This window comes from Balaenoptera physalus (genome assembly GCF_965194825.1).
Source record: "Balaenoptera physalus genome assembly, chromosome: 19".
Classification (NCBI taxonomy): domain Eukaryota; kingdom Metazoa; phylum Chordata; class Mammalia; order Artiodactyla; family Balaenopteridae; genus Balaenoptera; species Balaenoptera physalus.
This window is the reverse complement of record NC_138900.1, coordinates 60,585,106-60,598,338: the sequence shown is the minus strand read 5'-3', so window position 1 is coordinate 60,598,338 and position 13,233 is coordinate 60,585,106. Positions and strand designations below refer to the sequence as shown.

Sequence of the window (13,233 nt, the reverse complement as noted above, 5' to 3'; positions counted from 1 at the left end):
TTTATTTCTTTGCCTGTGGTTTTTTTTTTTTTTCTTTTTCTTTTTCCCCCTTTGGTTTCCTTTCATCCTTTCTTATGTAAATGGGTGTTCTTTCAATTCAGTTCCCTACTCAACCTATTTATTTCATTTCATCATTTATCTTTTTTTCCTCTCTCTATCTTTTAAAAACAGAGGCCATATTTTCTGTAGTCTTTGAAAACATGACACAAATGCTATCCAGAAATGTATAGTAGTACTTTCCTTAGTAGGATATTACTGAGAATTTTTAGTTATGATCTTGTTCTGATGTGTTTTAGAAGTTTTTTTTTTTCCATTTCTAATTTTATTGATTTGAGTCCTCTCCCTCTTTTTCTTGATGAGTCTGGCTAATGGTTTATCAATTTTGTTTATCTACTCAAAGAACCAGCTTTTAGTTTTGTTGATCTTTGCTGTTGTTTTCTTTGTTTCTATTTCATTTATTTCTGCTCTGATCTTTATGATTTCTTTCCTTCTACTAACTTTGGGTTTTGTTTCTTCTTGTTTCTCTAGTTCCTTTAGGTGTAAGGTTAGATCGTTTATTTGAGATTTTTCTTGTTTCTTGAGGTAGGCTTGTATTGCTATAAACTTCCCTCTTAGAACTGCTTTTGCTGCATCCCATAGGCTTTGGATCATCGTGTTTTTGTTGTCATTTGTCTCTAGGTATTTTTTGATTTCCTCTTTGATTTCTTCAGTGATCTCTTGGTTACTTAGTAACATATTGTTTAGCTGCCATGTGTTTGTGTTTTTTAGGTTTTTTTCCCCTGTAATTGATTTCTAATCTCATAGCCTTGTGGTCAGAAAAGATGCTTGATATGATTCCAATTTTTTAAAATTTACTGAGGCTTGATTTGTGACCCAAGATGTGATCTATCCTGGAGAATGTTCCGTGTGCACTTGAAAAGAAAGTGTAATCTGCTGTTTTTGGACAGAATGTCCTGTAAATATCAATTAAATCTATCTGGTCTGTTGTGTCATTTAAAGCTTGTGTTTCCTTATTAATTTTCTGTTTGGATGATCTGTCCATTGGTGTAAGTGAGGTGTTAACGTCCCCCACTATTATTGTGTTACTGTTGATTTCCTCTTTTATAGCTGTTAGCAGTTGCCTTATGTATTGAGGTGCTCCTATGTTGGGTGCATATATATTTATAATTGTTATATCTTTTTATTGGATTGATCCCTTGATCATTATGTAGTGTCCTTTCTTGTCTGTTGTAACATTCTTTATTTTAAAGTCTATTTTATCTGATAGGAGTATTGCTACTCCAGGTTTCCTTTGATTTCCATTTGCATGGAATATCTTTTTCCATCCCCTCACTTTCAGTCTGTATGTGTCCCTAGGTCTGAAGTGGGTCTCTTGTAGACAGCATATATATGGGTCTTGTTTTTGTATCTATTCATCAAGCCTGTGTCTTTTGCTTGGAGCATTTAATCCATTCACGTTTAAGGTAATTATAAAAATGTATGTTACTGTTACCATTTTCTTAATTGTTATGGGTTTGTTTTTGTAGGTCCTTTTCTTCTCTTGTGTTTCCCACTTAGAGAAGTTCCTTTAGCACTTGTTGTAGAGCTGGTTTGGTGGTGCTGAATTCTTTTAGCTTTTGTTTGTCTGTAAAGCTTTTGATTTCTCTGTTGAATCTGAATGAGATCCTTGCCGGGTAGAGTAATCTTGGTTGTAGGTTCTTCCCTTTCATCACTTTAAATATATCATGCCACTCCCTTCTGGCTTGTAGAGTTTCTGTTGAGAAATCAGCTGTTAACCTTATGGAAGTTCCCTTGTATGTTATTTGTCATTTTTCCCTTGTTGCTTTCAATAATTTTTCTTTGTCTTTAATTTTTGTCAATTTGATTACTATGTGTCTCGGCATGTTTCTCCTTGGGTTTATCCTGCTTGGGACTCTCTGCACTTCCTGGACTTGGGTGGCTATTTCCTCTCCCATATTAGGGAAGTTTTTGACTATAATCTCTTCAAATATTTTCTCGGGTCCTTTCTCTCTCTTTTCTCCTTCTGGGACCCCTATAATGCGAATGTTGTTGCATTTAATGTTGTCCCAGAGGTCTCTTAGGCTGTCTTCATTTCCTTTCATTCTTTTATCTTTATTCTGTTCTGTGACAGTGAATTCCACTATTCTGTCTTCCAGGTCACTTATCTGTTCTTCTGCCTCAGTTATTCTGCTCTTTATTTATTTATTTATTTATTTATTTATTTATTTATAGCTGTGTTGGGTCTTCATTTCTGTGCGAGGGCTTTCTCTAGTTGCGGCAAGCGGGGGCCACTCTTCATCACGGTGCACGGGCCTCTCACTCTCGTGGCCTCTCTTGTTGCGGAGCACAAGCTCCAGACACACAGGCTCAGTAGTTGTGGTTCACGGGCCTAGTTGCTCCGCGGCATGTGGAATCCTCCCAGACCAGGGCTCGAACCCGTGTCCCCTGCATTGGCAGGCAGATTCTCAACCACTGCGCCACCAGGGAAGCCCCAGTTATTCTGCTATTGATTCCTTCTAGTGTATTTTTCATTTCAGTTATTGTATCATTCATCTCTGTTTGTTTGTACTTTAATTCTTCTAGGTCTTTGTTAAACATTTCTTGCATCGTCTCGATCTTTGCCTCCATTCTTTTTCCGAGGTCCTGTATCATCTTCACTATTACTATTCTGAATTCTTTTTCTGGAAGGTTGTCTATCTCCACTTCATTTAGTTGTTTTTCTGGGGCTTTATCTTGTTCCTTCATCTGGTGCATAGCCCTCTGCCTTTTCATCTTGTCTATCTTTCTGTGAATGTGGTTTTTGTTCCACAGTCTGCAGGATTGTAGTTCTTGCTTCTGCTCTGTTTTAGACGTTTTTATAAATACGTTACCAGTTTTTGTCTGTGTGCTGTTGATCAAAGAGAGGTCTCTCTGATTTAGTGTTTTCCAACAGAGTGGGTGTGGGAGTTCCTCTTGGTCCCCTCCTCACTTGGATGCTGCTGTATTCCCCATTCAGACCCTCACCCGGATGTTGGCTTGAACTGCACGGCTATGAGCCGAATTTCTTGGTCTGCCAGCTGTTTCCTTAGTATATTGTAGTTTGGCTGGACTGAGTGGGACATGCCACCTCTTCTTACTGCCTTCTTCTCTGACTAGATAATCTGAAGCAACCACCATCTTCTAGACCTGAAACAGTCCATACCTGGTTGTCCCCAGAACTTGTCCCGTCTTTACTCTTCCCGAGGACTTCATACCCCAAGTCGTGAAGATGGGAGCCTGTGCCTCTCTACCTCCAAGGAAGCTGTCCCAGGATGTTGAAAGGATGCAGAAAGAGAGGTCATTGTGGGTGTGGGGTTTGAGGTCCAGGATCTGGGGAATGTCCAAGGATGACTGCTCTGGTGTATGTGTGGGCAGACGGCAGTTGTGGACATCATCTTCCTTTATTCCTTTTTGGCCTTGTTCTTCACATTCAGAGGTTAAGACATGTACTAGTAACCCAAAGTTTCTCATCCAGCGCCATCTGGTGTGAGGGGGCTTCCTTGCAGAGTCTGGAAAATCTTCGTTGGTGATCCTGGATTCCTGAGCTATTGTCATTTTATATACTCTTTTGGTTTGATGGGAAGCTGGGATAGGGAATATGACTGATGATTAGTCTGTTTCCCTTTGAACCGATGGAGAATTGGAGCAGGAGGGGAGGGAGGCCCACATGGCATGCTGGGGGACCCCAGGAGAGTCAAGCTCAGGAGGCTACTTTTTTTTTTAATTGAAGTATAGTTGATTTACAATGTTGTGTTAGTTTCAGGTGTACAACAAAGTGATTCAGTTATACATACATATATATATCTATTCTTTTTCAGATTCCTTTCCATTATAGGTTATTACAAGATATTGAATGTAGTTCCTTGTGCTATATAGTAGGACCTTGTTGTTTGTCTATTTTATAAATAGTGGTGTGTATCTGCTAATGCCAGACTCCTAATTTATCCCTCCCTCCCCTTTCCCCTTTGGTAACCATAAGTTTGTTTTTTATGTCTGAGTCTGTTTCCGTTTTCTAAATAAGTTTGTATTATTGTTTTTAGATTCCACATATAGGTGATACCATATGATATTTGTCTTTCTCTGTGTGACTTACTTCACTTAGTATGATAGGTGAAGTCCATCCATGTTGCTGCAAATGGCATTATTTCATTTTTTATGGCTGAGTAATATTCCATTGTATATATTATATACCAACATATATATATATATATACCACATCTTCTTTATCCATTCATCTGTTGATGGACATTTGTTTCCATGTCTTGGCTATTGTAAATAGTGCAGCTATGAATATTGGGGTGCATGTATCTTTTTGAATTAGAGTTTTCTTTGAGAGGCCACTTTTAAGCCATGTAAAGATGCTGTAGGTTTTCTGTGACCTGGCAGGAGTTGGGGGGAGCATCAGAAGTTGCACATACGTCATCGGCCTCAGTCAGGTTGGGCTCACTGAGCAAGAGTGGGGAGTGGATATGGTGTCATCACTGAAAGCATGGGGTCTGGAGCCAAGATGCATCAGACCAAGTCTTAGCTCTCTGCTGCTTGTCAGAGGTGGGGTCTTGGCTGAGGTCCTTAATCCCTGGGCGCCTCAGTTTTGTCCTTTATAAAAAAGAGAATAAAGTTACCTGTGTCGTTCAGGTATTTTGAAGATTAAATGAGTTAATATGTATAATATTACATTACTGTGTAGGGATCACATAGGACAGTGGCTGGCATTTGGTAAATGCTGAGTGAGTGTTAGGTGGTGGTGGTGGTATTGGGTCACCTGCCAGTGAACAGCTGAGGAGGCTGTTCAGCTGCCTGAAGAGGCCTCTCACTGGTCCACATTTTCTCCATCTCCGAAGGCCCCATCCCTTCTCAGAGGAACCTCCCTGTTCATCCAATTTGAAGTAGCCATTCTTTGTCACAGCCCCTTTCTCTTCACCGTCAGAGCACTTTTCATAATTGTTATCACCTGTGACTTCGTGTTCCCTCATTGAAGCGCTGTGTCCCCACCAGCCTGTGGGTGCCATGCTGGCGGTCTGTGGGTTCACCGTGGCCTGCGGTGCCTTGCGTACGGACAAACATTACAGTGTTGGATGAAGGACTTCATGAAGCCATTTCCTTCTTCAGTGCTTGTGGCCCACATGCTTGGCACCTTTCTTGCCCGGTTCTGGTGGCTTCCCACTGGTGAGGCGTAGCCAGGTGGCCAAGAACTTGGGCCGAGGAGTCAGACGAACTAGGGTTCCGATCTTGGCTAACCACCTACTGACTGTGTGATGGAGGGAAACTTACCTAACTTCTCTGAGCCTCAACTTCCTCACCTGTCAGTGGTGAGAATACTGCCCAGTGGAAAGCTTATCAGTTCTTAACACAGTTCCTGGAACTTAGCATGTACCACTAAAGGTGATTGTCATCATCCTTATTCCTAACGAGACAGCCATCCACTTGTCATCGTGGCACTGGTAATAATTGCCTCAGAATTTCCTTGCCCCCACCTGCAGTAGAGCAGCATCTTGTGTTAGCGGGGATCACAGAGAGAACATGTTAATTAATAATTTGGTTGAACTCAAAGCAATCATTCAGGGCCTCAGATCGCTTACCTTTGAATAGAGAAGGTGGCAGGTGTGTGAGCACATGCTTTTTAATATCATTCACGCATTCCTAGGTAACTACAGGGGAAGGGAATTGAGCATTGTTTCCATTTGGAGGGCCTGAGCCTCAGGTAGTGCACGAGGCCTGTGCAGGTAGCATGGGCGCGGGACATCAAGAGCAGAGCTGCTAGCACCTGGGGGCCCAGGTCTCTGTTTTCAACAGGTGTGAGGCGTTGAGGACAGTGGCGGAGGTTGGGGGAGCTTAAGGGAAAGACAGGATTTCCAGACAGAGAATGTTGCAGTCATTTAACATTCAAGTCCTAAATAATGTAGGCTTTTGTTATCAACAGAACAGATTAGAGTTCTGGTTCTATTTGAGGATCTCCCGAGAAGAAGAGGAAAAGAGGGTCAGAAAACCTGTACAGGGATGTAAAGAAGGAGATTAGGTCCCAGGAGATGGCGCATTCAAAGTCTGATGGGGTGTTTGGGAGCCAGCTCTCCTCTGAGCTCCTTGTGGGCATTGTCGTCTTTCAGAAAAAGCAGTTGTTTTTCTGAACCTGAAAAAAACCCGTTTTTTACAAAAGGTTTAAATGGTAGAAGAAATCATGTATATAAAATCACTTTTGTCACCTGAAGTTTTATATTTCTCAGAGCAATTCCCCTCATCTCCTCATAGTGCTTTGTGGAGTTCAAGGCACTTTACTTTTTCAATCACACCTTATTCCTTTTAGTTCTCCCAACAACCTTGCAGGAAGCTGCTATTATTATTATTATTATTACTATTTCTGTTTGACAGATGGGGACATTGAGTCCCAGAGAGGCTGGGCAACTTGCCCAGGGTCAATGTGAATAGAAAGTGGAAGAGCCAATAGTTTTTCGCCTGCATGTCAGGCCATTAATAATCCTGTTAATACTGTTCATTGTTGGTATTGGGTTAATTTAAGTAGAAATGACTGTCAAGCCACACAGTGGCTTTCTGGATGGGACCAGAGGTGGAAGCAGTGGCCTTTCTGTCCCTCATAAAGCCACTTGTGACTCAATCCTCCAGTAGCTAGGAGGGAAGAAAACCAGCTCTTCCCCCAGTGTGGCCCCAAGTAGCCATGTAGACACTCCACCCTTGCTGACTGCCCAAGCTTCTGGAGCAGCGCTCCTCTGCACAGCCATCTCCCACACTTGGAAGGACTTATCTAAGTAGGTGGACTCGACTCTGTCTTCTTCCTGGGGAGGAGTTGAGTGCCCTCAGGGGGTGGTGTTCTGCAGGGTGGAGACACATTATCTTTAGATACCACCCAGGTTTGTATTCACGGGAGGGTATGCAAGATTAAGTGACCTTTACTCTGGAATGCTAATCTCCTTATTTGTATATTCTCCACTATCACCCTATGAGGTAGGTGCTGTTACTTCCCCCTTGTTAGGTGAGTCATCTGAGGTTTAGTAACTTGCTCAAGGACACAGGACTCCTAAACATGAGATTTAAACCAGATTGTCTTGCTCCATAGCATGTGTTCTTAAATACCATACTAAGTTCATGTTGATGAGTGTGTGCCATCTATCCATCCACCCATCCATTCCTGAACTCACCTCTCTACCCACCCTTTCACCTGTCACCCATCCATCTAGTCATCTGTCCATTTATAGATCTTTCCATCACCTACCCATCTCACTATCCTCCCATCCGTTTATCCATCTGTCTATCCACCCACCTACCCATCCCACTATTTACCCATCTGTTCATCCATCCAGCAAGGGTGGAGTGTCTACATGGCTCCTTGGGGCCACACTGGGGTAGCAGCTGGTTTTCCACTCTCCAGCCATCTGTTCATTCATCCATTCAGCCATCCATTTTTCCATCCATCCATCCATCCATCTACCCATCCATCCACCTACTCATCTATCACTGTGTTGGCTGTTTGTCTAACATGGTTTTCTGCTTTATTCTGGGGAAGAAGTTTCTCCATTCTGGGAGCCAAGCACATGCTCTCTGAAGCTGGAGACCTCCACGCCAACACACATCCCTTAGCTCATAGCCCTTAGACATTTCTGGGCTTCCTCCTGACACTCCTAGGTTGGCCTTCTCCAGAATGCTGCTATTTCCAGCAGTGCCATGTTGCTTGTTCACTTTCCTGCCTCCGTTAACTTGCAGAGGGTTTCCCCCTTCAAAGTCCTACAAGTGTGCAAAGCTGCAGGCTCCTCCAGAGATACTCTTGACTTTCTGCAGCATTATCACAAATGAACACCCAGCTAGTCCCATTCCTTGATTCAGAGATTGGAAGTTGCATTCGTTTGGCGTGATTTTACTTTTTCAAGCTATTATAGAGTTTGTGTGATACATCTAGAAATTATGTAATAAATCTAAAACAGATGTTTACAGAGCATTTTATAAGGAAAGAAATTTTCATAGAATTAGGCCAATTTGATTTCAGATGGATCAATTAAGGAAACAATTTAAATTGTCTATGAAGAAGCAGTATTATAAAGAGGCAATATGGCCTAGCTGTTTAGATATTTATTAAGTGCAAAGCAATGAAAGTCATTTAATTATTTTGCATAGCTTCTGTTGTATATAGATCATTGGGAGATAATCTCACTTTTCAAAAATTTTTATTTTTTTATTATGGAAAAGTTTAGACACATAAAAATTCCAACATGCAGGCATAAACAGTTGTATAATGAACCCACATTTACCTATTACCCATCTTTAACAATTATCAACTATAACTGTAACCGCTTCTCCCCTCTCATATTGGTTTTTTTCCCATGAGTTTCGAGGGCATATTCCTCACTTATTGCTTCATTTCACTGGGTCGAATTCCATCCTAGAAAAGTATATTATCTTGACATTAAAATATAGTAAACTTTTGAATATAATTGTTTACTTTTTCATTGAAATTTAGCTCTTTTTTGGGTAGAGCACTGGAAATTTTCTGTCAGTTTTTTTTTAATTAAAAATTTCAAATGTATAGCAAAGTTGAGAGAATAATAAGTGAAGCCTCACACACCCTTCACCCCGATTCACCAGTTATTAGCCTTCGGACTGGCATTTTCTAAGTGTGTTTTTCCATGTCTTGTTGAAGACAAGAGAGATTTACTTACTTTTGAAGGTACATAGACAGGAGTTACATGGCTCGAAAACCAGATATATGTTCAGATCTACCTCTACCACCTCTTAGCCCTGCATTGTAGGCAGGTTGCTTCATACTTAATCCCTCATCTATCAAATGGGAGCATTAATAATGTACACCCCGTGGGGTTATGCAAGGTACACAATAGGCGCTCAAAAAATGTCACCCATCACCTTACCTCGCAGCTGTACCCCCTATGTTGCAGCTGGGGGAGCCGAATGGGGGATATTGGGCTTCATTGATTCGAGTCATTTTTGGTCAATATGGAAGATTTTTATAGTTGAGAGAGAGTTGGTATGGCCTAATGATTAAGAAAAAAAACTTGGGGTGAGAGTGGTTCAGATCCCAGCTCTGCTCTTACCAGCTTGGAGCTTGGTTGGGAGACAATCTCTCAGCCCCACTTCCCTCTCTGTAAAGTGGGGATAGGAAGAACACCTACTGCATCGGGTTGTTGTCTGGAGAAAATGAAACGGGACCATCCATGCCCAGCATTTAGTAGCGTCTGCCTCACACATGCCCACCAATGTTACTGATCATTAGTATCATTGAAAGTAAGGACACATTAGCAGAGTGCCTATAATGTAAACGCTCAATGTTACTTCTTATTATAAGTAACGGTGAAAAACAAATGCACACCAAATTGGTCTTTAAAAGTCTGATTCTACTTTGGTGCAGTGAAAAGAATAAAGATCTTCAGTGAACGCTTGCAATGCGATTTCAAGTAAGAGTAAGCCTTGGATAGACAGGTAGATGCAGCCAGGCGGGTGTGGCATCACACAGTCGTCATGGGAAACAGCGATGGTTGTTGTTCACCGCCCGTTCCCTTCAGCGATGTCCTAAAATAAACCAGCCTTCCTGAAGGCTCCTGGGAGGGTCAGCTTCCTGCCTCCGCAGCAGCTCGCCCCACGGCCAGGGCGGATCCATCTATCCCGAGGGCTCTGCGTTGTTCCTGTGGCCTGGGACTAATTTTTTTTTTCCTTCTGTCTTTCTTTCTTTCTCTCTCTCTTTGCTGATTCTCCTCCTGCATCCCAGGTTGAAAGGATTGTAGACAAGAGGAAGAACAAGAAGGGAAAATGGGAGTATCTGATCCGGTGGAAAGGCTACGGGAGCACGGAGGACACGTGGGAGCCCGAGCACCACCTGCTGCATTGTGAGGAGTTCATTGATGAGTTCAACGGGCTGCACCTGGCCAAGGACAAGAGGCTCAAGTCGGGGAAGCAGCCCGGCGCCTCCAAGCTTCTGCGTGACGGCCGAGGCCCCTCGGTCGAGAAGCTGTCCCACAGGCCCTCGGAATCTGCCAAGAGCAAAGGGACTTCCCATAAACGGAAGCGGATCAACCCTTCCCTGTCCAAGCCGAAAAAAGGGTATTCGGCCAAGCCCCCTGCAGGCGGGGACAGGGCCACCAAGACGGTGTCTTACAGGACTACCCCCAGTGGCCTGCAAATAATGCCCCTGAAAAAGGCGCAGAATGGGATGGAAAACGGGGACGCCGGCTCCGAGAAGGAAGAGAGGCATTTTGGAAACGGGTCCCACCAGCCCGGCTTGGATTTGAATGACGTGGGTGAGCAGGACCTGGGCGACTGCCACGTGAGCCCCGCGGCGCTGGCGGAGAATGGACTCGGTACGTGGCTGGTCTTCATCTCGGCTGGGGCTTTGCGGGCAGCCTAGGGAAACACACCACCCCCACCCCGGCCCTGCCCCTCAGCCAGGCAGTAACTGTCCCTTTGTCTCTTTCACCTAGGGCACTGTGGGCTCGCTCACGTGCCTGCCCTGGTTACGGACACCTATGCGCGTGGGGAGGCCAAGCCACTGACGCTCCAGCCAAGGCCTGTCCCGCGTCGGAAATCCCTGGCTGCGCTTAAAGGCGCCCAAAGCCATGGTAACCGCTCTGGAGCCCCTGCTCCGAGGGCGGCTCAGAGTCTCACCCATCAGGACCCGAGACTCGTGTCCCCACGGGACCAGTGCCTTTCGGAGGCCGCACGCACCTCCCAGAGCCCTTGCTTCCAATCTCACGCCCTCAGCGCTGTTTCCCAGAGAGGCGAGGTCTGGGCCAGGCTCTGCTCCTCCTTCTCACACCCAGTTTGGACTTGGAATTCTCCCAGCTGGTCCTTAAGCTGGAGCCTCCTGCCCCTCATCTCTCGCTAACGTGCGTGATCTGGCCCCATGTCTGTATTAGGTCCTAAATGCTGCCCCGACCCCATCCTAGGCCAGTTCTTTTGCTTTGTACCTTCTTGCCACCTCCCGCAAGCAACACAGCAAAGATTAGGGGATCCCTCCCTCTGACCAAGTCCCCACAAGCAAAATTAAGGAAAGAGGAGGCGATGACCCAGGTAATTCAAGCTCCCAAATCTGACATCTCCTCAATAGAGTGCTCAGTGGCTGAGTCTTCCAGGTGAGCCGTCTGCACCTGTTACCTGTGTTCCTTCATTTCTCAGGTACCCGTGTGTCCACGTGGTGCATTTTTCTCTTTAGCTGCCAGAACTCTAAGCCTTGGGATGTCAGGAAATCCTGCTCGAGTGTGGGCGATCCATGCCCAACAGAGTAGGGCCGCCCGATGCCCTGGATGGAACCAGAGTGCATGTGGGAATAGGGGTGCCGGGACGCAGGTGGGACGGGTTGGGAGAGTTTCCGGAAGGATGGGGTGACAGAGGCAGATGCACGTTAGAGGGACGATGATTTCAGAGTTCAGAGTGCTCAGGGCGCGCCCGGCTGGGGAGAACGTGGCGTCTTTTAGGCATTCTTGCCGGGGAATCTGAGTGATCTGCTTTGAGGTTCCTCTTTCTCCAGAGAGAGGAATTTCACCCAGACAGGATTTATTTAGCAGTCTCTGCCCCAGATTGACTCATGTTTCCGTCTGGGGATCCCTGATGCTGACATGACTCTGCCTGCTAACATATGGAAAAGCTGTTTGTTTTAAAAATCCATCTCTCGGGGAGGAGTGGGCTTGTGTAAATGAGGCCTGGCACAAACATCGGTGTTTGATGTTCCTGTGACAGCAGCGGAGGGATTCCCTGTCTCTGGAAGGGGGGCTTGTGAGGCTCCTTGGGTGTGATTGCTGGCACCCCGGCTGGTAGCAGCCCTCTACCCTGCTCAAGATGTGGCTGCCCTGAGAGTGGGGGGATGGGAACGTGGACGTGGAGGTGTGCTGACTCTAGCTGCCACCCTGCAGGGCCGAGAGGGAAGTCAGACCTGTAGAGAAGTTCCGATGAAGGCATACTTCTCCTTCCATGCCCTTTTCCAGAGCGGGGCAGGGCTGCTAGCTGTGTGCAGTCTGTCCTTGGGCCTCATCGATACCACCCGGGGCCTCATCGATACCGCCCGGTTCGTGATCTGGTGATGGAGCATGGTTCCCCATGACCCGGGGAAACAGATGAGAATGAGCCTGCTGGCCTCCGTGGTGGCCTTGTTAACCTCGAGTGCTTCCCTAGATCTTTCTTGTCTCTGATCTCTTCTTGGCCTCATTTTTTCCCGATGTTGAATGTTCTCTACTCCACTCGGGCCCATGCCTGGACAGAGGGGAGGAAGCCACCTGCCTCTCTTTTGTTTGGTTTTGGGTGTTCCCAAAGGGCCCTTGTGTTTAATCGCATCCCACAATATTGGTGTCCTTGAGGTTCTCATAAGCCTAAGGCAGTGGTTCTCAAATTCATGTGTGTAAGATTCCCTGGCACTTTGTTAAAATGCAAATCCTGTAGAATCTGATTTACTAAGTCTGGGGTGGAGCCCAGAAGATGGGTTTTTAACAAGCGCCCTAGGTGGCCCTCATGCATTTGGGGACCTGCTCTGTGGCAAAATGGGGTGATAATTACATTTCATATCAGGTGTCAATTTAAATCAATTCAATACTTCTTCTGTTCTTCCTGAGAGTTAATCACCATGCTAGGTGCTTGGAGTAAAGTAATAAAAAGATAGGTAAGGACAGCACCCTCTGAAACTTACAGTCTGTTCTCCACTAGGTTGAGAGTGGGTGTCTCTGGGTCATTGTTGAGAAGACTCACTGGAAGGAGTAACATATGTTACGTAGATGGTATGCCTTTCCATATCTGCATGACATCTTCTGTGGTCACTGGGGTGATAAATGCCCCAGCCCTGGTCAACTTTTAACACTCTAGTTAGAAATAGCATAATATCCAGGTCTTGGAGTAACTGGGAAGAGGAAAAGACTGAGAATCCTTGCCAGAGAGAGAGAGAGAGAGGAGAGAAAGGTTTGGGGTTCTTGGAGAAGACCCAAGACAGAGGGGCTTGTGTCGTTCCAGAACTTGCCAGCCAGGGGTCAGAGGCGTAGTCAAGCACAACGTGACTCCACTTATGTTTTCAGCCCGAGGGAAGCCTTGATGCAGCCAATGTCCATGCCCATGCAGACCCTGAATGTTTTCCTCCTCCCCCACCCCGCAGCCCCACCTTCTCTGACCACTGCCACCAAGGATGCAGATCCCAGTGGCACAAGGGTGAGGTAGCAGGGTTTTCAGCACGGAGGGGGCCTCATCTTTGCCTTGCAGAAGGGGACGGGGAGATCCTGGCTACGC

The 13,233-nt window shown here is 45.4% G+C and overlaps 1 protein-coding gene and 1 long non-coding RNA gene across 2 annotated transcripts in view; one reads left to right on the top strand and one right to left on the bottom strand.

The window, feature by feature from the left end:
• The window catches only part of LOC309649344, a 979,232-nt gene that overhangs the window by 294,497 nt on the left and 671,502 nt on the right, over positions 1-13,233 (bottom strand). The gene's annotated exons all lie outside the window — the stretch shown is intronic.
• The window catches only part of CDYL2 (chromodomain Y like 2), a 175,496-nt gene that overhangs the window by 108,738 nt on the left and 53,525 nt on the right, over positions 1-13,233 (top strand). Inside the window, exon 2 of the mRNA XM_082439077.1 lies at positions 9,743-10,331. Within this exon, the coding sequence (XP_082295203.1) occupies positions 9,743-10,331 (589 nt within the window). The remainder of the gene's footprint in view (positions 1-9,742; positions 10,332-13,233) is intronic.